The following is a 23275-nucleotide window of genomic DNA, read 5'->3' on the forward strand; positions in this document are numbered from 1 at the left end:
TACAGTGTACGCACAATTCTACACTGATTACAGTGTGCGCACAATTCTACACTGATTACTGTGTACACACAATTCTACACTGATTACAGTGTGCACACAATTCTACACTGATTAAAGTGTACACACAATTCTATACTGATTACCGTGTACACACAATTCTACACTCATTACCGTGTACACACAATTCTACACTCATTACCGTGTGCACACAATTCTACACTGATTACAGTGTACACACAATTCTACACTGATTACAGTGTACACACAATTCTACACTGATTACAGTCTACACACAATTCTACACTGATTACAGTCTACACACAATTCTACACTGATTAAAATGTACACACAAGCACAAAGAAAATCTCTGATTTTGAAGAAAGTTTGGTAGGAGAACACTGATATACACTGTCTTCTGTCTTACAATGTCTTCTGTCTTACACTGTCTTCTTTGTTACACTGTCTTCTGTCTTATACTTATGTCTTACACTGTCTTCTGTCTTATAATTCTGTCTTACAATGTCTTCTGCTGTACACGGTCTTCTGTCTTACAATGTCTTTTGTCTTACAATGTCTTCTGTCTTACACTGTCTTCTGCTGTACATGGTCTTCTGTCTTACAATGTCTTTTGTCTTACACTGTCTTCTGCTGTACATGGTCTTCTGTCTTACAATGTCTTTTTTCTTACAATGTCTTCTGTCTTACACTGTCTTCTGCTGTACATGGTCTTCTGTCTTACAATGTCTTTTGTCTTACAATGTCTTCTATCTTACACTGTCTTCTGCTGTACACGGTCTTCTGTCTTACAATGTCTTTTGTCTTACAATGTCTTCTGTCTTACACTGTCTTCTGCTGTACATGGTCTTCTGTCTTACAATGTCTTTTGTCTTATACTCTCTTCTGTCTTACACTGTCTTCTGCTGTACACGGTCTTCTGTCTTACAATGTCTTTTGTCTTATACTCTCTTCTGTCTTACACTTCTGTCTTACACTGTCTTCTGCTGTACACGGTCTTCTGTCTTCTGTCACACCTCTGCACACGTGCACTTTATGTGGAACTGTGTTAATTTACTTAGTTCTTGGTTCTGTGTTGTTTTATGCAGCACCTGGGTCCTGGAGGAATCTAGTTTCATTTCACTGTGTACTGTACCGGCTATATATGATTGAAATGACAATAAAAACTGTGTGTGTGTGAGAGAGAGAGACTGAGAGAGAGAGAGACAGAGAGAGAGAGGGAGGGAAAGAGCCTCTGGGATGGGATTTGAATGATACTGGTGTCCTGCTGAGATGCAGTTACTCAGGAATGGATTCTGCCACTTTAGTGTCAAGGCCTTCCGTCAAACGCCTCCACGCTGGAACAGCAGGCTGACATACTGGTGTGTGTGTGTGTGTACAAAATACATGTGTTTGACAGAAAGAGAGGAAGAGCATCTATCTGTCAGTGCATACAACATGTATGTGTTCTAGATTTGAGCATGTGTGTGTGTGTTTGTGTGTGTGTGTGTGTGTGTACAAATACATGTGTTTGACAGAAAGAGAGGAAGAGCATCTATCTGTCAGTGCATACAACATGTATGTGTTCTAGATTTGAGCATGTGTGTGTGTGTTTGTGTGTGTGTGTGTGTGTGTGTACAAATACATGTGTTTGACAGAAAGAGAGGAAGAACATCTAGCTGTCAGTGCATACATCATGTATGTGTTCTAGATTTGAGCATGTGTGTGTGTGTGTGTGTGTGTAGACAGACTGACAGAATAAAACAGAACATGTAAATGACAGCTCAGCTGGAGTCCATCCACATGTGCTTCTATTTACAGGGCAGGTTTTTGTGTTCAGAGGAATCAATTGTTTCGCTTTGTGCAGATCAAGTGTTTCACTTTGTCTCTGAAATCCTGCAAACAATCTGAAATCAAAGCAATAACTACATTTCTCATCGACACGCTACGTTATTCTTCTCAACTTATTCATACATAAAATCAAGCTCAGTGTGCTTCATAAGGACGTGAGACAGCGAGAATAAAACGTGAATTAACATTCAAAAATGTAATCATACTAATCATGCAATACTGGTGAACTCAGCTAGGTTTAGCTAATAGATTAAGGTTAGTGTTTTAGGGACCAGGGCATTAAATCATTAAAGCATGCAATTAATCTTGGCTGTATATTATGGCTGTATTTACTATACACGCCTGTACTGTTCTCTTACAGAATTGCGATAATTGTGATTTTAATACCAAGTAGCCTTATAATAATAATAATAATAAGAAGAAGAAGAAGAAGAAGAAGAAGAAGAAGACGAAGAAGAAGAATTGTATTATATTATTATTATTATTTTACTTATTTATTTTTTTTTACCTAGCAACTTATTATTATTATTATTTTACTTATTTATTTTTTTTATCTAGCAACTTATTATTATTATTATTAGCAGTATTTATTTATTTATTTATTTATTTATTTATTTATTTTTATGACATAATTGATATATTAATTTTCATGAACATGACATGAAAGTAACCTCTTCTCACCTTTGCTGTTTCCGTCAGGACCCCTCAATACGGTGCACTCTTCAATCACTCCATAAGGCTCGAAAAGGCGGTACACATCCTCCTCCGTCTGCTGCTTGTTCAGCATGCCAACAAACAGCTTCCTGTCCTCTGCAACACAAGAGAGTAAAAACATGTCTGCTATGATTCCTGTCATATCTTCTCCACATCCTGTTCGAGCTTTACAGCACATTACTTCAGCTGTCGAAGCATCATACAGATATACAGATGACCTGAGAACTAACACAAGTGCACAGGACACCAGCTCACACCGCTCGACTCTGCACTGGAACATCAGCAATAATAGCAATAATGAAGCAGCGTGAGTACCTGACTCTGTGCCTATTAACACACACAAGCCACATATCACACAACTCCTGTACCAATTAAAGCTGCTCAAGGTGCTGTCATGGCTCATGTTCACACTTTCATGCCTCTCATCTTCCTGAATATTCCACCACTTAGAGCTGCAAATGTGCGTCTCTCCAGGGATTAATACATGATCATAAGACAACTATCGTAACAGAATATTCTGCCATTTCAGCATGCCGTCCAAATAACGTTCATGAAAATGTTGCCATCTTGAGCGCACTTCAATATGATTGCACTTCTCATTGCATCTTGTTAGATATATACAGGACACTAACATCTGGACATTTACTCGCTCATGCAGTAATCCAGTCACGTGGCAGCAGCAGCGCAATGCACAAAACATTTTGGTTAACGTATTAAAACAAACACGTTAATATAAACCTGTGACTTGTGGTGTAGCTGGAAAAACTTCTGACCAATCAGAATCGAGAAATCGACAGCACTGTGGTGTAATGGGTATAAATAACAAACAAAAATAGTATCAGATAGACAGACAGATAGATAGATAGATAGATAGATAGATAGATAGATAGACAGACAGACAGACAGACAGACAGACAGATAGATAGATAGATAGACAGACAGACAGATAGACAGAGGGATAGATAGATCAGAGCATCTCCAAAACTGCAGCTCTTGTGGGGTGTTCCCGGTTTGCAGTGGTCAGTATCTATCAAAAGTGGTCCAAGGAAGGAACAGTGGTGAACTGGTGACAGGGTCATGGACAGCCAAGGCTCACTGATGCACATGGGGAGTGAAGGCTGACCTGTGTGATCCGATCCAACAGACGAGCTACTGTTGCTCAGATTGCTGAAGACGTTAATGCTGGTTCCGATAGAAAGGTGTCAGAATACACAGTGCATGACGGGTCAGGGCTGTTTTGGCAGCAAAAGGGGGACCAGCACAATATTAGACAGGTGGTCATAATGTTATGCCTAATTGGTGTATATTATTATTATTATTATAAACTTCGAAATGAAGATAAACTTTGTTTTTAACTCACAAGTAGTCAAGGTCATCAATCACTTTAAGTTTCATCTTTTAAACCTGAGTACAATATATACATTTATCCTGTTGTCACCATGAAAAAGTGTACATTAGTGTAACAGATGTATGTCAGATTATGACCTTTTCTGGGCTGCCTGTTTTAATCTCCAGTCTTGACGACCCCCTGCTCTGCACAGTCTGATGTTTACCTACTGTAGACACTCATGATGCAGCTGATCAGCTAATTATTAAGCCCTTTAATGAGGTGGGCCAGGTGTGTTGAGCGAAAGGAAAAGCTCAAACTGTGCAGAGCAGGAAGTTCCCAGAACTGGGGCGCAGTGAAAAAATAAAACACAATGGGGCATGTGATTATAGAAAAATAGTCAGTGGGGTGGTTTTATACGCAACCGGAAGATTCCAATTTTTTTTTTACCAACGCTGCTAATTTTTACATGTATACATTCATTTAAGGATAACACTTTACAATAATAGTACATGAATAATTAAGCATGAATCAACATTAGAAATAAATTAATACTTGAATTAATACTATAATGCCAATCTGCTATGTATCTTATTTGCTACAGTTTCTGAGACTTCTACATCACCCACATTAGCAATACATTTCTAAAAAACAGTGGATTGTAGTCAGTGGATTGCCATAAACGCCCGATTTATCATAAAATTATTCAAAAATATTACTATGTAAAGGGTTATCAAATTTTCCTTTATATTTTGTTCGAAGTGCACACTTCAATAAAAATATGTAGAATTTTCTGTCAATTTATAGGGTTTATAGGGTTTAAACAATTTCTGTCTTTATAGGGTTAAATATGAAGTAACAATGAGTTAATATACTAATGTACATGTACATGAGCTAATAAAGAGCGTGAATAACAACTACATGTTAGTGCATGTTTGTCAGTTAATAAAAGTTGATGTGTTAGAAGCAGGAAAAATGGACAAGCGTAAGGATTTGAGCAAGGTTTGACGAAGGGCCAAATTGTGATGGCTGGACCACTGGATCAGAGCATCTCCAAAACTGCAGCTCTTGTGGGGTGTTCCCGGTCTGCAGTGGTCAGTATCTATCAAAAGTAGTCCAAGAAAGGAACAGTACAAATCATGAGCTGATAAAGAGCGTGAATAACAACTACCCTATGTACATGTTAGTACATGTTTGTTAGTTAATATAATAATTAACACGTATTAACAAGTTAAACTCAATCAATCATGCTCTATATCATTCCAGCCTCAGGTCAGATTGACTGGACTTCTATGAATTACAGTACACAAATGCTGTCATTATGACTGATGCTCATTGGTTTATGTTAGTTGTAAATAGGTGTCTGTAGGTGTTATGTAGCACTCTGAACCCAAAATGCTGTTAGGCATTAATCCTAATGTGTAGACTGATTACATAAACTTCCATCATGCGTTAGCTGCATTAGATTTGTCAAACTATGGAGAGAAATTCCAGAGAACAAAGATGTTTTAGTTCACCAATGATTTATACTTTGGCATAAGTTGACAAATACAAACAAGTGCAAATTCGAGAGGCTATAAGGATAATGGACGCGATAAATTCAGGCTGCTAAGACAAAAGGACAGCTGGATGAGTTGATTGCTGGATTTCCAATTCTGTATTTGAAGAATGGAACAGATTGGCCAGCGATGCTCAGTATCAACAGCGAGTGAGGCGTCGTTTCTTACCAAACAAGAGTGTGGCAAATTGCATTCTCTGTATTTTCCAAGTGTCAAGAATGCTAGTTAAATACAGGGTGAAGTGTGTTTTGAGGGATACAACATCATCCTAGTCTGGTATCGAAGCGAAAGTAGGAGATTTGTTGTGAGGTGTCATGTTATTGGGGCTGGTAGAGCAAGGAGATGGATTGAGCCAGAGGCTTGAGAACAGAGGAAGCGTGCCATACTGGCGACAGAGGGATGGAGGGAGGGAGGAATAAGGGACTGCTGGCGGGAGGTAAAAGAGCGAGAGAAAGCTCTAATCTTGGGAGAAAGCACATGGCACAGGCCACCTGCCAAATCAATCAGAGCTGACCCACAATAGCGGCTGTACACAAACGCCACATTTTGGTCACAAACTGTGAGAGAGAGAGAAAGGGTGAGAAAATGTTGCTATGCTTGCCAGAGCGCCTCTGAATAAACCTCCTATTATACCCCTTTCATGTACCCAGTGTGTGTCATGGGGAATTTGTGTGCCCACTGTGAGCGAAAGAATTGGCATCTCATCAGTAAGGACATGCTGATTAGTGAGTGTCTTTCTTTCTTTCTTTTTTTTTAAGTAAGGTGTGTTTTTGTTAATCTTCAAATTGTGTTTGAAATATGGCAATAAGCTCTCTAATAAGGCACAATTAAATATAAAGATTTCTTTACCACTGTTTCAGTGGTGCCAAAATGTAGCATTGGGATAAAATAGCACAAGCCACACAGTAGAGCTTTCACAGCATTAAAAAAAAAAACAAATACTGACCTGTAAGGGAACTACTGAACAACGTTATCTAGCTAGCTATTCATTCCGAAAGTTTCTATAAGTAGCTTTGGTATTATTTCTTCAAATCACAGGTTTAATTGAAGGCATGTCATTTGAAATGTATTGAAAACTATTCCAAAATATTCTGGATAACTCAGTTAAGATTATGTAGAAAAATAATACTTTTGTGATGGCTAGTTTCAACAAACAATGCACATTTTAAAAAAAAATAATAATAATTTGACTTGTATTAAAGCACTTGGTATTGAATTTTATACGCGAATGCTTGGATGGTGGATGCTCCTCATAAAGAAATTTAAACAAAACATGTGAGATGTTTATACAGTGGTTTTCTATGTTTAACTCTCTCTAGCGGGCAAAAACAATGGAATTTTTGCCTGTATTTGTTGTGTCCATGTTCAGCGTCCAATGTCTTTGTCATGTGACACTCCCAAACCCATTTCTGCCCTCTGAGACGCCCCAAGTGCTTGTTCATAAACTTCTAAAATCTGAAGGTGTTTCTTCAACCACTAAAATTCAGTGTAAGGTTATCCAACAGAGGGAAAAGCACACGTCTCACACTGAAAGCCAACAGACTCATTTTATATCAGACAATAAAATAACTTATTTGTTTATACAGATTGAAAATATCTGATAAGTCGATTTCTACTCCCCTGTCAGACTGGAACTCCAGGGTTTTGGATTAAAAGGGTTAACAGAGTGCTCTTTTTAGCTTGTCAAATATCATGATGGAAAAAGCAGAGAGTCTGCTCATGCGTCTATGCTGTACCGCTGTTATAACGTAAGTGATAAGTAGAAAGATTTAAAATTTATACTAGGACTTGGAGTGCTATTAAATAGCATTAAAAAGGTATAGTTTAATGTCCAGGTAGTTAATTGTCAACAGGTATAAGGGCAGAGTGAGAATGTGAAGGCTGTCCCACAGGGCTCTATATTTAGAGAGAGTACAGTGTGAGTGGCAGAATGATTGTGTTCAGCTATTGTAAGTGATTACGGCTGGAGAGCTGGAGATTGAAGCACATAGCTCGCATGCACACTGCATGTGTGTGTGTGTGTGTGTAGTTTGACTGATGAAACTCTCAGTCAACAGTTTCCACACAGCCTGTGTTTACCGAACACACACTCGCCCAGGTGTGTGATGGAGGCTTCTGAATGTGGGCATGATTGAGTCGAAACAATGGCTTCGGATGACGGGTGTGTTGCAGAGGACATGTGAGTTTAATGCCTTGTCGGTGGCCTTGTTTGACTGTCTCACACACACACACACACACGCACACAGACATGCGCTGCTGTCAGGATGGCCGAGCTTGACGACGTGTCAGAGTTTTATCATCTTTATGAGTCAAGGTCTGATGTCTACGATGAGTGCTAAGCTATATAAAGCAACAGAGCAAATGCCACAGAGCAACAGTCCAACCAAGGCCAGAGAGAGAGAGAGAGAGAGAGAGAGAGAGAGAGAGGGAGACAAAGAGAGAGAGGGAGGGAGGGAGGTGTGGAAGCAAATCTAAATAAAGTATCAGAAAAGTGCCTGTAAATCACATAATGTGTTCCGAGGCCATGACATCCATCACACACACACACACACACACACTAATGTTCCTTCCACCAACACAGAGCTACAGCAAATAATGAGAGACAAGTTTTTCTTTTTTCAGAACCGGCCCAAGTTTCTACTGGATTACATTGTCACTCAACATATACAGGAAGTACAGCTGACTGTACTTCCTGTTTTGTTATTTTGTTTTGCACTTTTTGACCAATATTGCTGTTCCTAATGCAGCGTCATTCTCAGTAAAATGGATATCGTCTTAATCTATAGACTCATTTTTGCTCAATTTCTATTCAAATCTTTAAAATCCCTCCCTGCATCATGCCGTATTTCAGTGTTAGCTATGAAAGTAGCATTCAGGAGATTTGCCTAGAAAGATTGCAAAGTTCTAGCTTCACGAAAATAGTTGATGATAAAGTCCAGCCCTTTAGCCTGCAGGTATCACATTCAAGGCCTAGGTGAGCGAATGAGAAATACTCAAGCAAGGCAACGTTTTTACAGTAGATCTGTAATATTTTAAATTCATATCAGAGATTATTGAGCAGAGCTGTAGTCAAGAACGCCTGTCAGGTTTAAGACTACAGCAGGTTTAAGGCTCAATTTAATTCAGTTCAATCCAAAAAACTTTATATATCCCCAAGGTGAAATTTACGGCACGTAGAGTAGTTAAAAAAGGACACGGACTCGCACTGACCGTCACTGATGTACACACAGCACAAAAATTACGTCGCTGCACTAGCTTTATTTTTGATTATCACGCCTAGAATATTCAATGTCACTAAACTCCCAGCAACTCCTTTGTAAAACCATTGCACTGTTTAGGTCTTTTTTACATCACAACCATGTGAATAACTTCAGCTAAAGTTGCCATGACAATGAAAGCGACTGCAATCCCCAGATGAGTCCAGTTCATGGTACCGAATGTGGTGTTGACTATTGGTGAAAAAAAAAAATGCATACGGATTAGACCACCAGCTTCATAATCTGCACCAGTGCTGCTTTCACACACACACACACACACACACTTGCAGCACTAACTATGAGAGCTCTCTGAGCAACAGCTTTCAGCAAGATCCTCCCCCCAAACACTACCTCCCCTACCTCCTCTCTAACACTGCTGCATCAGCATCTGTGTGTGTGTGTGTGTGTGTGTGTGTTAGAGAGAGAGAGAGAGAGAGAGAGAGACAGAAATGCTTTGCAGGCAGCAAGAAGCGTCTAAGCTCTCTCACTGTCATTCATTGTGTCTCGCTCTTCCACACCCTCTCTCCCAAACTGCCCACCTCTCTCTCTCTCTCTCTCTCTCTCTCACTGTCAGAGCTTACATTACTGTACCTGCTACTACAAGTAAACAAATGTAAAAAAAAAAAAAAAAATCGAATGAAATATTTCTTATAGACTATTCACATATTCATCCCTCTGTGTGTCCTTCTCTCCCTCCCTCTCTTCCCTCCCTCTGTCATCCCCCTTTCCCCTGCCCTGTGTAAGTGTTGCTGGCTGTTGCAGTCTGCTTGCTGGATTGCTGATCTGTTCTTCTCTGCTCGATGAGAAGCCTGGCTCGTTTCAGCTCTATTAGTGTCCAGCCTGAGGGGACAAGCAGTGCAGCGCATCATTATACACGCTGCAGGTCTGCCCAAATCCGTCCATACAATATTAACCCAGACACCAGAGACACCAGAGACTGACAGTCTGCAGTGTGACCACTTCACTTCATCCATCAGCAGCGGGGGGGAAAAAACAAAAAGAAAAACATGCCCCCCCCAAAAAAAAAACAAACAAAAAACAAAACTGTGCTTTCTTAAAAATAAAAATAAAAAATCTATAAAATCTCTTGATTAAAAAATAAGCCCTTTATACTATATATAATTTATTTATATATTTTTTATTCATATAATTACACTTAACTATTTTTCTGGATTTTACTTTCGTTATCTGTTTTTTTATTTTTACTTTTGTTATTTCTTTATTTTTTACTTTAACAATAAATTGTTACGTTTATTATCTTATGCCTATTTGTTTTTCTTTTTTTTTCTTATCAGGTTTCTTTTTTACATAATAATGAAAAGCTCCTTATTGAGAAAGAAAGAAAGAGAGAGAGAGAGAGAGAGAGAGAGAGAGAGAGAAAGGAAGGAAGGAAGAAAGGAAGGAAGGAAGGAGGGAAGAGAAAGAAAGAGAGAAAAAGAAAGAGAAAGAAAGAAAAAGAAAGAAAGAAAGAAAGAAAGAAAGAAAGAAAGAAAGAAAGAAAGAAAGAAAGAAAGAAAGAAAGAAAAGTAGCTAAGGTCAAACTAGTAAGAGAGAGGGTTGATGAAAAACGAGATGAAAACGAATGAAAGAGAGAATGAAAAGGAATTGGGGATGGAAGAATGATAACAAGAAAGAGAAAGAAAATGGAAAAGGAGTAAAACAGAGGAAATATAAGAGGTGATATAAAAAGCAAGTGAGATGGATTGAGAGAGGAGAGACATAAGAGGAAGAGAGGGGGATTAACAGAGAAAGAGGAAAAAACTGAAGAAAAAATGAAGAGAAAGAAAGAGACAAAAATGAGAGAAAATCAGAAAGAGTTATACAAGTATATAAGGAGAAAGAAAGAAAGAAAGAAAGAAAGAAAGAAAGAAAGAAAGAAAGAAAGAAAGAAAGGGAGGATGAAAGAGATAGATAGATAGATAGATAGATAGATAGATAGATAGATAGATAGATAGATAGATAGATAGATAGATAGATAGATAGATAGAAAATTAAGAAGATAGAAAAGATATAAAGAGAGGGAGGATAACAAGAAAGTAGAGTAAAGGTTAGAGTGAGAAAGAAAGAAAGAAAGAAAGAAAGAAAGAAAGAAAGAAAGGATGATAGATAGATAGATAGATAGATAGATAGATAGATAGATAGATAGATAGATAGAAAAAGAAAATTAAAAAGATAGTAAAGAGATAAAGAGAGGGAGGATGACAAGAAAGTAGAGTAAAGGTTAGAGTGAGAAAGAAAGAAAGAAAGAAAGAAAGAAAGGATGATAGATAGATAGATAGATAGATAGATAGATAGATAGATAGATAGATAGATAGATAGATAGATAGAAAAAGAAAATTAAAAAGATAGTAAAGAGATAAAGAGAGGGAGGATAACAAGAAAGTAGAGTAAAGGTTAGAGTGAGAAAGAAAGAAAGAAAGAAAGAAAGAAAGAAAGAAAGAAAGAAAGGATGATAGATAGATAGATAGATAGATAGATAGATAGATAGATAGATAGATAGATAGATAGATAGAAAAAGAAAATTAAAAAGATAGTAAAGAGATAAAGAGAGGGAGGATGACAAGAAAGTAGAGTAAAGGTTAGAGTGAGAAAGAAAGAAAGAAAGAAAGAAAGAAAGGATGATAGATAGATAGATAGATAGATAGATAGATAGATAGATAGATAGATAGATAGATAGATAGATAGATAGATAGATAGATAGATAGATAGAAAAAGAAAATTAAAAAGATAGTAAAGAGATAAAGAGAGGGAGGATAACAAGAAAGTAGAGTAAAGGTTAGAGTGAGAAAGAAAGAAAGAAAGAAAGAAAGAAAGAAAGAAAGAAAGAAAGAAAGAAAGAAAGAAAGAAAGAAAAAGAAAGCAGAATGGCAGTATAGTATGAAGTGTTGATGTTTGTGATATAAAGGCGGTGATGGGAACGACAGAGCAGGAGTGAGAGATAATTACGTTATCGGCTGAAACACAGCACAGGGGGCTTGGCGTGATTTATTGGATGCATATTCATAATATGACCTCGGAGTTACTCTTCTGTCTCTCCGTCTCACGTCTCTCTCTCTCCCTCTCTCCCTCTGTGCCAAATCCCTCTCTCCTGCTGGCTATAATGCTGATTATCCAGACAGACTCCTCATTTGCTTCTCATTAGCAGGGTGAATATGCATGAACCCCATGTGTTGGACTCTCCCTCCTTCCTGCCGCTGTGGCTGCATCTGCATCTGCACTTGGCCTTTTCTCTCCTCCGTCCGTCTCTCCATCCTTCTCCTTCTCTATCCTAGAAAGCATCAGCTAGCTTGCAGCAGAGACTTACTAAGTAGCTAAACTCGTTCAGCTGAACTGTGTGCAAGGGGGAGAGAGAGAGAGAGAGAGAGCAAGAGAGAGGGAGAGAGAGAGAGAGCAAGAGAGAGAGAGAGAGAGAGAGAGAGAGAGAGAGAGAGAGAGAGAGAGAGAGGAGATTCTTTTAAAGCTCTCCAGAAAAAATAGGAATGGAGGGGAGAAGATGATGCAAGACTGAGTTAAAAATGTGCAGTAACTGTGTGTGTGTGTGTGTGTGTGTGTGTGTGTGTGTTCAGAGAAAACTCAATCGCTTAAAACACCTGAGTGGAAATGAATTGAAAGTTTGTCATATTGTGCTGCATGTGAACATCCCATTTATTTATTTATTTGTTTAATTATTTATTTATTAAGCTCAAATTGAGATTATTCCAACAAAATATAACCTTTAATCTAAGGATAAATCATGTAGGTGTGTGTGTGTGTGTGTGTGTGTGTGTGTGTGTGTGTGTGTGTGTGTGTTGTGAAGGCCTGGTGAGCACCAAAAAAAAGAAAAGAAAAGAAAAGAAAAGAAAAAAGAATCAGTTACTCCAATTAAGAAACTGGTTTATCTTTTCTGATGGACTGAACACTGGCAGATGTGCCTGACTGCAGGATATAATTGCAAATGAAAGTAAACAGAAGTGAAATTAAACATGAGGTACAGGCACTGAGCTGTTCACATCAGCCACACTGAGCTGTTCACATCAGCCACTCTGAGCTGTTCACATCATCCACACTGAGCTGTTCACATCAGCCACTCTGAGCTGTTCACATCATCCACACTGAGCTGTTCACATCATCCACACTGAGCTGTTCACATCAGCCACTCTGAGCTGTTCACATCAGCCACACTGAGCTGTTCACATCAGCCACTCTGAGCTGTTCACATCATCCACACTGAGCTGTTCACATCAGCCACTCTGAGCTGTTCACATCAGCCACTCTGAGCTGTTCACATCAGCCACTCTGATCTGTTCACATCAGCCACACTGAGCTGTTCACATCATCCACACTGAGCTGTTCACATCAGACACTCTGAGCTGTTCACATCAGCCACACTGAGCTGTTCACATCATCCACACTGAGCTGTTCACATCAGCCACTCTGAGCTGTTCACATCAGCCACTCTGAGCTGTTCACATCAGCCACACTGAGCTGTTCACATCATCCACACTGAGCTGTTCACATCAGCCACTCTGAGCTGTTCACATCAGCCACTCTGAGCTGTTCACATCAGCCACACTGAGCTGTTCACATCAGCCACTCTGATCTGTTCACATCAGCCACTCTGATCTGTTCACATCAGCCACTCTGATCTGTTCACATCAGCCACTCTGAGCTGTTCACATCAGCCACTCTGATCTGTTCACATCAGCCACACTGAGCTGTTCACATCAGCCACTCTGAGCTGTTCACATCAGCCACTCTGATCTGTTCACATCAGCCACACTGAGCTGTTCACATCAGCCACTCTGAGCTGTTCACATCAGCCACTCTGAGCTGTTCACATCAGCCACTCTGAGCTGTTCACATCAGACACTCTGAGCTGTTCACATCAGCCACTCTGAGCTGTTCACATCAGACACTCTGAGCTGTTCACATCAGCCACTCTGAGCTGTACTGGGGAGAGTTCAGGCTAGCCCCCAGTGCTAAAAGATAAACAAATTAATTAATTAATTAATTTTTTTTATTTATTTATTTTAAAATTCAATAAAAACTATATAAAAAAAATAAAAAATAAATAAATAAAACAAATCAAATAAAAATAGCACAAGCCCCAAATCATACTTACTCTATATATACTTTATTTCTATATATTTATTACACTTTTATTACACTACATTTTATCTGTTTATTTTTTACTCCCTATTAAATGACCTTTTATTTTGTATTTCTTTTATTACCTAATTATGTTTCCTTTTTACATAATATAGCAAAGAAAGAAAGAAAGAAAGAAAGAAAGAAAGAAAGAAAGAAAGAAAGGAGGAAAGAGAAAGAAAGAACAAATGTATGAATGAGAGAGAGAAAGAAAGAAAGAAAGAAAGAAAGAAAGAAAGAAAGAAGAAAGAGAGAGAGTGAGGGAGAGAGAGAGAGAAAGAACTAATAAAAGAAAGAAAGAAAGAAAGAAAGAAAGAAAGAAAGAACAAATGAATGAGAGAGAGAGAGAGAGAAAGAAAGAAAGAAAGAAAGAAAGAGAGAGAGAGAGAGAGAGAAAGAAAGAAAGAAAGAAAGAAAGAAAGAAAGAAAGAGACAGAGAGAGAGAGTGAGGGAGAGAGAGAGAGAATGACTGAAAGAAAGAGAGAGAGAGAGAGAGAGAGAGAGAGAGAGAGAAAGAACTAATAAAAGAAAGAAAGAACAAATGAATGAGAGAGAGAGAAAGAACTAATAAAAGAAAGAAAGAAAGAAAGAAAGAAAGAAAGAAAGAAAGAAAACAAATGAATGAGAGAGAGAGAAAGAACTAATAAAAGAAAGAAAGAAAGAACAAATGAATGAGAGAGAGAGAGAGAGAGAAAGAAAGAAAGAAAGAAAGAAAGAAAGAAAGAAAGAAAGAAAGAAAGAAAGAAAGAAAGAAAGACTGGTAGGTGTGAGACAGTGAGTCGTCCCTCTCACCCAGACAACACGTCCCTCGGCTCCTGACCACATCACCATGTTTGGGATTTATTCCTGTAGTGTAGTTTGTGAGCAGCTCAGTGATTGGCTGTAATATTTTTCCTGCTACTCAACAGTGCGAGTATTTCATTTGTAAATAAAACAGTAAAATGCAGATGGTGCTGATTATTTATTTCCAGAAGTCCGGGACATGTGTGCTCACGAGTGTGTGATGTGAAAGCTCCAAATGATCGGGCAGAGAGAAAACAAATCTGGCAAAATAATGCGCTGCTGCATTTCAGCCTTGCTGTTTGTTTGGAGTTAAAGAAAAAACTCGACTGTAATGTGCTGTAAACTGCAATCTGTCAAATGTAGAGTAATTGTTTTTTTGTTTTTTTCCGACATTACGGAGGCTTTATGATGATTTGGATCATTATACTTTGCCTTCTGTGCTGATCTAAATAAAAGTATTTATGAGGCCCAGCGGTTGTCAAGCCAAAGGCTGAGACAGTAACTCAAGCACATTGCTCTTCTGTTTCCTCTGAACTTTTGGCCTTATCTCATTCATATTCATGAAATATTCTCTGAGAGATTTACCACACACAGATACACACACACACAGACACACACACACACACACACACACACATATATATGCATGCACACACACTGACATGTGCACAGAAACAGAAAGACACACCTAAATACATACATTTAAAACACACACACACACACACTCTGACGTGCAAAAAACACTCATAGTGAGTGACTTACAAACCTATATGTAGATTTAAAACACGCACACACACGCACAATCATGCACACACACACACAATCACGCACACACACACACAATCATGCACACACACACACACAATCACGCACACACACACAATCACGCACACACACACTCTGACGTGTAAAAAACACTCATAGTGAGTGACTTACAAACCTATATGTAGATTTAACACACGCACACACACAATCATGCACACACACACACACAATCTCACACACACACACACACACACACAATCACGCACACACACACACAATCACGCACACACACACTCTGACGTGCAAAAAACACTCATAGTGAGTGACTTACAAACCTATATGTAGATTTAACACACACACACACAATCACGCACACACACACACAATCACGCACACACACACACAATCACGCACACACACACACAATCACGCACACACACACACACACACAATCACGCACACACACTCTGACGTGCAAAAAACACTCATAGTGAGTGACTTACAAACCTATATGTAGATTTAACACACGCACACACACACACAATCACGCACACACACACACAATCACGCACACACACACAATCACGCACACACAATCACGCACACACACACACAATCACGCACACACACACACACTTCTCACGGACTTCTCAATCCACAGGCTCCTTCACTCAAATTACTAAAAGATCCAGATCAACTAAAGAGATCATCAATAAACGATGAGGAGAATTCCATCTGCTCATCAGCATGATATAACACCAACCATAATATCATCCTTATGTACACAAACAACACCTTAAAGCCTGCAAACACTCAGTTTACTGATTCAGCATGAAAGAAAGAAAGAAAGAAAGAAAGAAAGAAAGAAAGAAAGAAAGAAAGAAAGAAAGAAAGAAAGAAAGAAAGAAAGAAAGAAAGAAAGAAAGGAACGAACAAACAAATGAACGAAGGGAGGGAGGGAGGGAGGAAGGGAGGGAAAGAAAGAAAGAAAGAAAGAAAGAAAGAAAGAAAGAAAGAAAGAAAGAAAGAAAGAAAGAAAGAAAGAAAGAACAAACGAAGGAAGGAAGGAAGGAAGGAAGGAAGGAAGGAAGGAAGGAAGGAAGGAAAAAAGAAAGTAAGAACAAATGAAAGAAAGAAAGAAAGAAAGAAAGAAAGAAAGAAAGAAAGAAAGAAAGAAAGAAAGAAAGGTGCAGTTTAGTGATTCAGCTTCACTCATTTGCACTGTGCTCATCCTAATATGCTTTCGTTTCCATGGTAACACAAACTCTACCTAATCTGAGGATAATAAGAAATGGATTTATTTTTATTTTTTGTTATTTTGTTAAGTGTTATTTAACAATGAAAACCATTTAAGAGTTTAATAGTATGATGATGGTCTCCAGGCTGTTAACTGAGAGAAAGAGAGAGAGAGAGGGAGAGAGAGAGGGAGAGAGAGAGAGAGAGAGAGAGAGAGAGAGAGAGAGAGAGGAATAGTGTAATAGTTACTAGAATGTGTGATAAAGTGATAACAGGAGCTAGCTTAACTCACATTTAATGTAACTAGAAAGACTTAAAATGTATGATGTGTCATTCTGTAACAAACTAAAATTTGTTTTTTTGGCAAACTGCTGCGCTATAAAAGGAATTACGCATTTCAGGACGAGGTGTTAGAGGAAAATAATCAACTTTGGGGTTGGGAAACTGCATTACACCACCCACGGTAACTGTATGTATTCCTATAAGGTCATAGCTACTCAAAACTCTAAGGATTTATAGGGAGATAGAGAGAGAGAGCGAGAGAGAGAGAGAGAGAGAGAGAGAGAGAGAGGGGGCACGGTAGCATCTCGTGCTGGTTTGAGCGTAGCAGGTGCAGCAGTGTTACTGGGGTTGTAAACACTATCTATTTATTAGACACGTGGAACTTGGTCTCCTGCCATATTTAGAAACTCCATCTCATTTCTTTTCTATCACAGCTTGCACTAATTGTCCTCTACACTGGTCAGATTCTCACCACAGGATAGCCACAGGATAGAGATTTTTGGTGGAAATAAACCCACTGATGATCCAAGCCATGTCGGAAAGATCGTATTTACGAGTTGAACGAACATGAACACTACCATAAAGTCGTAGGAATTTCTTTGAGCTCTGGGGTTTCCAAATTGGGGCTTGGGTCAGTAAGAAAATAAAAGAATGGCATGTTTGTAGCTGAATGTGAATGTGTTAAAATTGAACGTTTAGTCCAGTTGTTAGGTTGTTTTTGAGAATTGATATAGTAATTACGACTTCCCAATCTGTAAATGCAAAAATGCAAGGAATGCACACAGTACCAGGCATAGCAATATTACGTCTAAAAGCAACACCCGAGTAACATCTGGTCATTGGTGGTCTTAAAGTGTAACTCTGTCATTGGTATGTGAAGTAGACATGTTGTGCATTGCACCAGATGGACTAATGTCTTTAATTGTACATCTAAGCACCTACCTATTGGCTTGGTGTAGCTAATAAATGGGCCCCGCAGTATATATAAGTTTGTATATACAGTATGTGTGATGATTTACTATACGTACCTAAGCGGCAGTTTCTCACAGCACCGCCGAAAAAAATTTGCACACTTTCACGCACACCTGCACTTTCTAAATGACCCCTTTATCACATTTGCCGCCCGGATTTATATAAAACCCGGTGGAAAGCATGGTATCTTCGGAGCGGTGTGTATATACCGTCGGCACGTCGCCGTTTCAATGCACTAATATGTTTAGATTTGATAAGCGTTCATTTGCGGCTCTTTGCAAGATAAATAACCCAGTGATGAGAGTGCTATTCAAGGGTCCCAGCATGCATGCTGACTCCACGAGCGTGAATGTGCTCTTACAGCTCTTCAGATAGGGATGTGAAAGAGAGAGAGAGAGAGAGAGAGAGAGAGAGAGAGAGAGAGAGAGAGAGAGAGAGAGAGAGAAGGAGCTACTAGTCTATTCAAGAAAGCTAGAAAGCAGCAGCTCATGCGCTTAAACTTAAATAAGGACGTAAGGATGTAACCGAGTATGAACACATGATTTGGAATGAACAGATGTTTTCTATAAATACTGATATGCATTAATCGATATTTTACTGTTTTAGAAAGCTTGGCAGAAATCTGGTTGAGACTAAAGGTATGGTTTGGGCAACAGGTCAGATATGACTCTAGTCTTAGAGCACACTTATTAACACTCATGAGTTACCCTGGATGTGGATGTTGTAAACCTAAAAGATTATGTCCGCTTGGAAATAATGTGACTGCTCAAAAATTTCCTGAGCGATTGAAGCTGCGATTGCTCGCTCTGCACCTGGATATCAACACACCCATACATTCTCGCTGTACCTTTTTGTTAGTAAAGAGCGTTTGACTTATTTGCACTTCCTTGGACACGTTCACTTTGTAAACACTAGGTCTGTAGCTCCGCCTACATCACGTGTGACCTTTTGACGTGATTACGTAGTACGTAGCTTCACGGACGTGCATTCCAGAGCTAGTGCTAGACGAGCTTTTGTGGTTAAAAAGTATGCAATTTTTTAATTTTTCTAAGAAAATGACCGATCGTTTCACTAGATAAGAGCCTTCTTCCTCGGCTTTAGAGCGCTTTAAAGCTGCAATTTTGGAAGTTCAAATTCACGGGCACCACTGAAGTCCACTTTATGGAGAAAAATCCTGAAATGTTTTCCTCAAAAAACATCATTTCTTTACGACTGAAGAAAGAAAGACATGAACATTTTGGATAACAAGGGGGTGAGGAAATTATTTGTAGATTTTTGTTCTGGAAATGAACTTCACCTTTAAGTAGCCTTTATTTGTTACTGCACAGTGAAATTCTTTCTACGCATTATCCCATCCTTGGAAGTTTGGGGTCAGAGTGTAGGGTCAGCCATGATGCAGCACCCCTGGAGCAGGGGGGAGGTGAGGGCCCAACTTGGTCAGTCCCCTTAAGCCTTGCTCAATGGCCCAACGGTGGCAAATTAGCTGAGATTGGGCTTGAACCCCAATCTTCCACCCAGAGCCTTAACCACTTGAGCTACCACCACCCATCCTGGTTATTCATCCTGGTTACAGCTGAGATTATATTACGCTGTTAAGCCACTTAAGACTTAAATCTGAATACAAACGAAGATAAAAATATTTTGAAGCATTAATCAGATACAGATTTTACACCCTGTATAAGAAGACCGATTCCCAAGAAACCATGTATTCAGTGAGCGAGAATGCTGCAAGATAAAACGTCTGATCTATAGATGGAACATCTGATCTAGAAATGAGAGCTTTTATAGTTCTGTTCTGTTGCCGTGTTGCATTTGATCAGTAAATACGGCAAAAACAATAAAAGAAAACGTTAGACGGGAAGAAAGAAAATGAGAACGAAAATGAGTGTGTCTAGTGTAGCGATCTCCTTGGATTAAAAAAACGTAAAAGAAAGGCTTTATTATAGCGAGCTGGATGAGACGTGCGGTGTTGAACGTTGTGTGACGTTTGGAGTGTGTGGAAGGTGGAATTTCTCTCCTGCACCGTCCCAGAAACTAAAAACAGAATCCCAAATACTGGGTGCCAAAGCACGACGCAGCCTATCAAACTACTGTAAAGCAGCTCGCGTTGGGAAGGGAAAGGGGTGGGAGAGGTTTAAATATTCATGCCGCACAATTCGGGAAAAAGAACTCTTCATCTCCGAGCCTTTTCATCCCTCTAACCCTTCCTCCACCATCATACTTTTTCCTCTTCCTCAACTCCCCGAGCAACTGCCACAGCTGCCACAGCACTTCAAAAATGGACGCACTTGTGTCTCATTCAAGTGCCAGTGCCAAAGACTAGCGCCATGGGAACGCTCGGAACGCCTTCATGCCATGTCGGAATTTTAATAATTATGAGTAATTCCTTTACGCCGTGTCTGTCCAGACTGTAAGTAGAAGATGTTGGGTATCGGTCTACATGAACATCACATCCTAATTCAAAACACTAGCTCTGTTTTTATACAAAGGTTTTGGCACCTCTGGCCTAATCTCATATTTTATTGATTCATTCTAATAAAGTAACCACAAACTAATTTTCTTAAATAAGAATAGCATTTCGTTGCAAATGTAAAAGCTCACTTTTGATTAAAAGAAAAATATATATGTGCAAAACACCCTACAATGACAGTACTGCAAAATTTTCACCTGCAAGTTGTTTCTATTTCTTCCTAAGAATTTTCACTCCTTCCCTTCGTTCTCTTCTTCCCCGTAGGACATGTCTTGCATTCACAAGATTTCCAACAACTCGAGAAATCCATGCTGTGAATGAAGAACTGAGGCTGAGAATAAAGGAATATTCTGGCCAGTATTGCTTCAGTATTCATTCAGTATTCTGGCCAGTATTTATATTCCTAATAAAGTGACCAGTGGAAACTACAGAAAGTCTGGCTCCGAACTTATCAAAGCCTCCTTCTATTAAAAAATATCCTTTCTTAATAATATTGGTGGCTATATAACCACCGAACAAAGCTTCTTTGACAGCCATTGTGTGGCAAAAGAAAAAAAGATAAGGCGGCTTCATTCCACGCTCAGCCTGAAACCCCAGGTTCTGAATCCTAATGTGACGAGCAGAGTGTGTGCGTCAAGGGAGCGAGCTCCGTTTAGTTACAGCCTTGGCCGCGCGCTAATATGAATTGACGAGCTGAGGCAGTGAAGGGGAGGATGCGGGGGGAATAGGGCAGGATGGCCCTTTTCAGAGTGCCACTCATCTATCATTGGGTGTGACAGCATGACAACAGGCCTCGTGAGGGAAGATGAACGCTTCAGAACGAAGGATGAAGAAAGAAGAAGATGGACTGTGAACGCTGGCAGATCAGGCAGGTTTGGCCTGGATCTGAGGAGATCACCGTGACCATGATGGTGCTGGGGAACTAAAGTGGGAAAGGAGAAGGTTTAAATGGAGGCAAATAAATGTGTGTGAAGATGATTTTTTTGCTGAATGATGTTATGTAGTGTATAAAGAACTAACAGCTGATACGTATGGTCTGTTTTAATATGCAGGACATGGATCTATAGGTTTCTGTAAGACCTGAAAATTCATGTGGAACCCAGTGTGTGTGTGTGTGTGTGTGTGTGTGCGCTCAATTTCAAAGTCCTTCATCCTCAGCATGTGTGGGCAACGAGGGCAAAGGAAGAAAAGCCATCAAAAGGCTTCAAAGCTTCACTAATGGACCACCTCCACTCAGTCTGAACTGCACATGCCGCTCAAATTCAATACACGGACCATGAGGCCAAGACTGATCTGTTTCTGAATTTAACTAACACCCCGTTCACAAATATATAGATATTTATATAAAGAAAACATATATATATATATATATATATATATATATATATATATATTCACCCATGCAATTTTAAAAATACCTTTAATAAAAAACCTTGTCAGATGTCATAAACTGTTGACATGAATTCTTCAATATGATCAGTCAAACTGCGTTTCCTTATTTATCTGATCTGTCTATTACCTTATATTTAACGCAGTTAACCTCACGTGAGGAAGTAGTAGCTCAGTGGTTAAGGTGTTGGACTACTGATCAAGATGTTGTGACTTTAAAACCCAGGTTCATCAAGCTGCCACTGCTGGGACACAAAGCCAGACCCTTAACCCTTAATTGCTCAGTTGTATAAAATGCGATAAAAAAAAATTGTAAGTCGCTGTGGATAAGGGAGTCTGCCAAATGACAGAAATTTAAGTGTAAATATATTTAAGGATTTCTTATAGCACATCTTATTTGCATGGATTTGCATGGTAGACAATCTACCTAACATGACAGACTCCATTTCCCACAATGCACTACAGCTGTGGACTCACTCTCCCTAAACTATGCTTGCAATCGCCTTTAGTTTTATTTTTGATCAACGTTTTCAGTTTTAATGACGTCACAGCCAGGGTTTGGGTGGACAATTCCAGTTTTTAGTTATTCTCCGCAAAGTATACGCTCAGTTCTGTCAGTCTATGATGTTATTAAGCCTTCTTTGTATTTAAGATTACCTGGTTGTTTGACTTTTATACAGCGTTTTTGGCTTTGTCTTCGCTTAAACAATTCATTTTGACCTGCTCCCAGGATTTAGACCTGCTTTAGATTATGATGTATAATTCAACTGAAAAACGAATCAGAGACGTTTATTTACTGCATCATCTATGGGCGGAGTCTCAGGTGTCAGCGCTTTGTAACGGTCAGTAGGTTTTCCCCTGCAGGAAAGTCTTCAGGACACTTTCTTGGTAATATGTCAAATCTCATAATTCTTTCATCTCATTAACCTGAAGTTGGAGAAAAATGAGATGCTGGTGAGGGAATGAGGGAAAGACTGAGAAAGTTCTTCCTTTAACGTTAGCATTAAATGGTTAGAATGCATTACAGGTCATGTTTTCTAATAAATTTATTTGTCTAATAAAAAAAAAATGCAATCAAAACATGAATGTTATCCTTTCTCCATAAGACTGTTTCCCAAAATACAGATGTTAAAGCTCTGGAAAGCTCTGTTCTGGAAAGTAATTCCTGCATTAGATATTACAGACACAGACAACCAACAAAATTCACTGAAATTATTAAAAGTAGCGATGATTAGTATTAGAATTTTTGGATTTCCAAGTCAGCTGAAATAATTAGACAAAAAAAAAAAGTTCAAGGCCCTGAAAATTTAGTTGCTGCTTGGTGACTTCAGAGTAAACCGCCTTACCCTCTCATCAAAATCCCTCTCGCGCTCCGGTTTCCTGCGAGGACGAGAACTGCTGAGTAGAGACAGGAAGGCAGATGCTCAAAAGAGCACGCTTAATTGGTTCCATCTCCAAATGTTTTTCTCCAATTAGAGGGCTCGAGTGGGTCTCGCGTATACTGGGGATTTGATAGCTCATTTACCACAGCCATCTCCACAGACACACT

At 39.1% G+C, this 23275-nt stretch overlaps 1 protein-coding gene and 1 long non-coding RNA gene across 2 annotated transcripts in view; one reads left to right on the forward strand and one right to left on the reverse strand.

Annotated features, from left to right (window-relative positions):
* Positions 1-3029, forward strand: part of LOC131371086 (uncharacterized) — a 49977-nt gene extending 46948 nt beyond the window's left edge. Inside the window, exon 3 of the long non-coding RNA XR_009207496.1 lies at positions 2545-3029. This is a non-coding gene — a long non-coding RNA (uncharacterized LOC131371086). The remainder of the gene's footprint in view (positions 1-2544) is intronic.
* The window catches only part of LOC131371085 (CUGBP Elav-like family member 5), a 198142-nt gene that overhangs the window by 45894 nt on the left and 128973 nt on the right, over positions 1-23275 (reverse strand). Inside the window, exon 4 of the mRNA XM_058418839.1 lies at positions 2527-2655. Coding sequence (XP_058274822.1) covers positions 2527-2655 — 129 coding nt within the window. The remainder of the gene's footprint in view (positions 1-2526; positions 2656-23275) is intronic.

This window comes from Hemibagrus wyckioides, linkage group LG20 (assembly GCF_019097595.1).
Source record: "Hemibagrus wyckioides isolate EC202008001 linkage group LG20, SWU_Hwy_1.0, whole genome shotgun sequence".
Lineage (NCBI taxonomy): Eukaryota > Metazoa > Chordata > Actinopteri > Siluriformes > Bagridae > Hemibagrus > Hemibagrus wyckioides.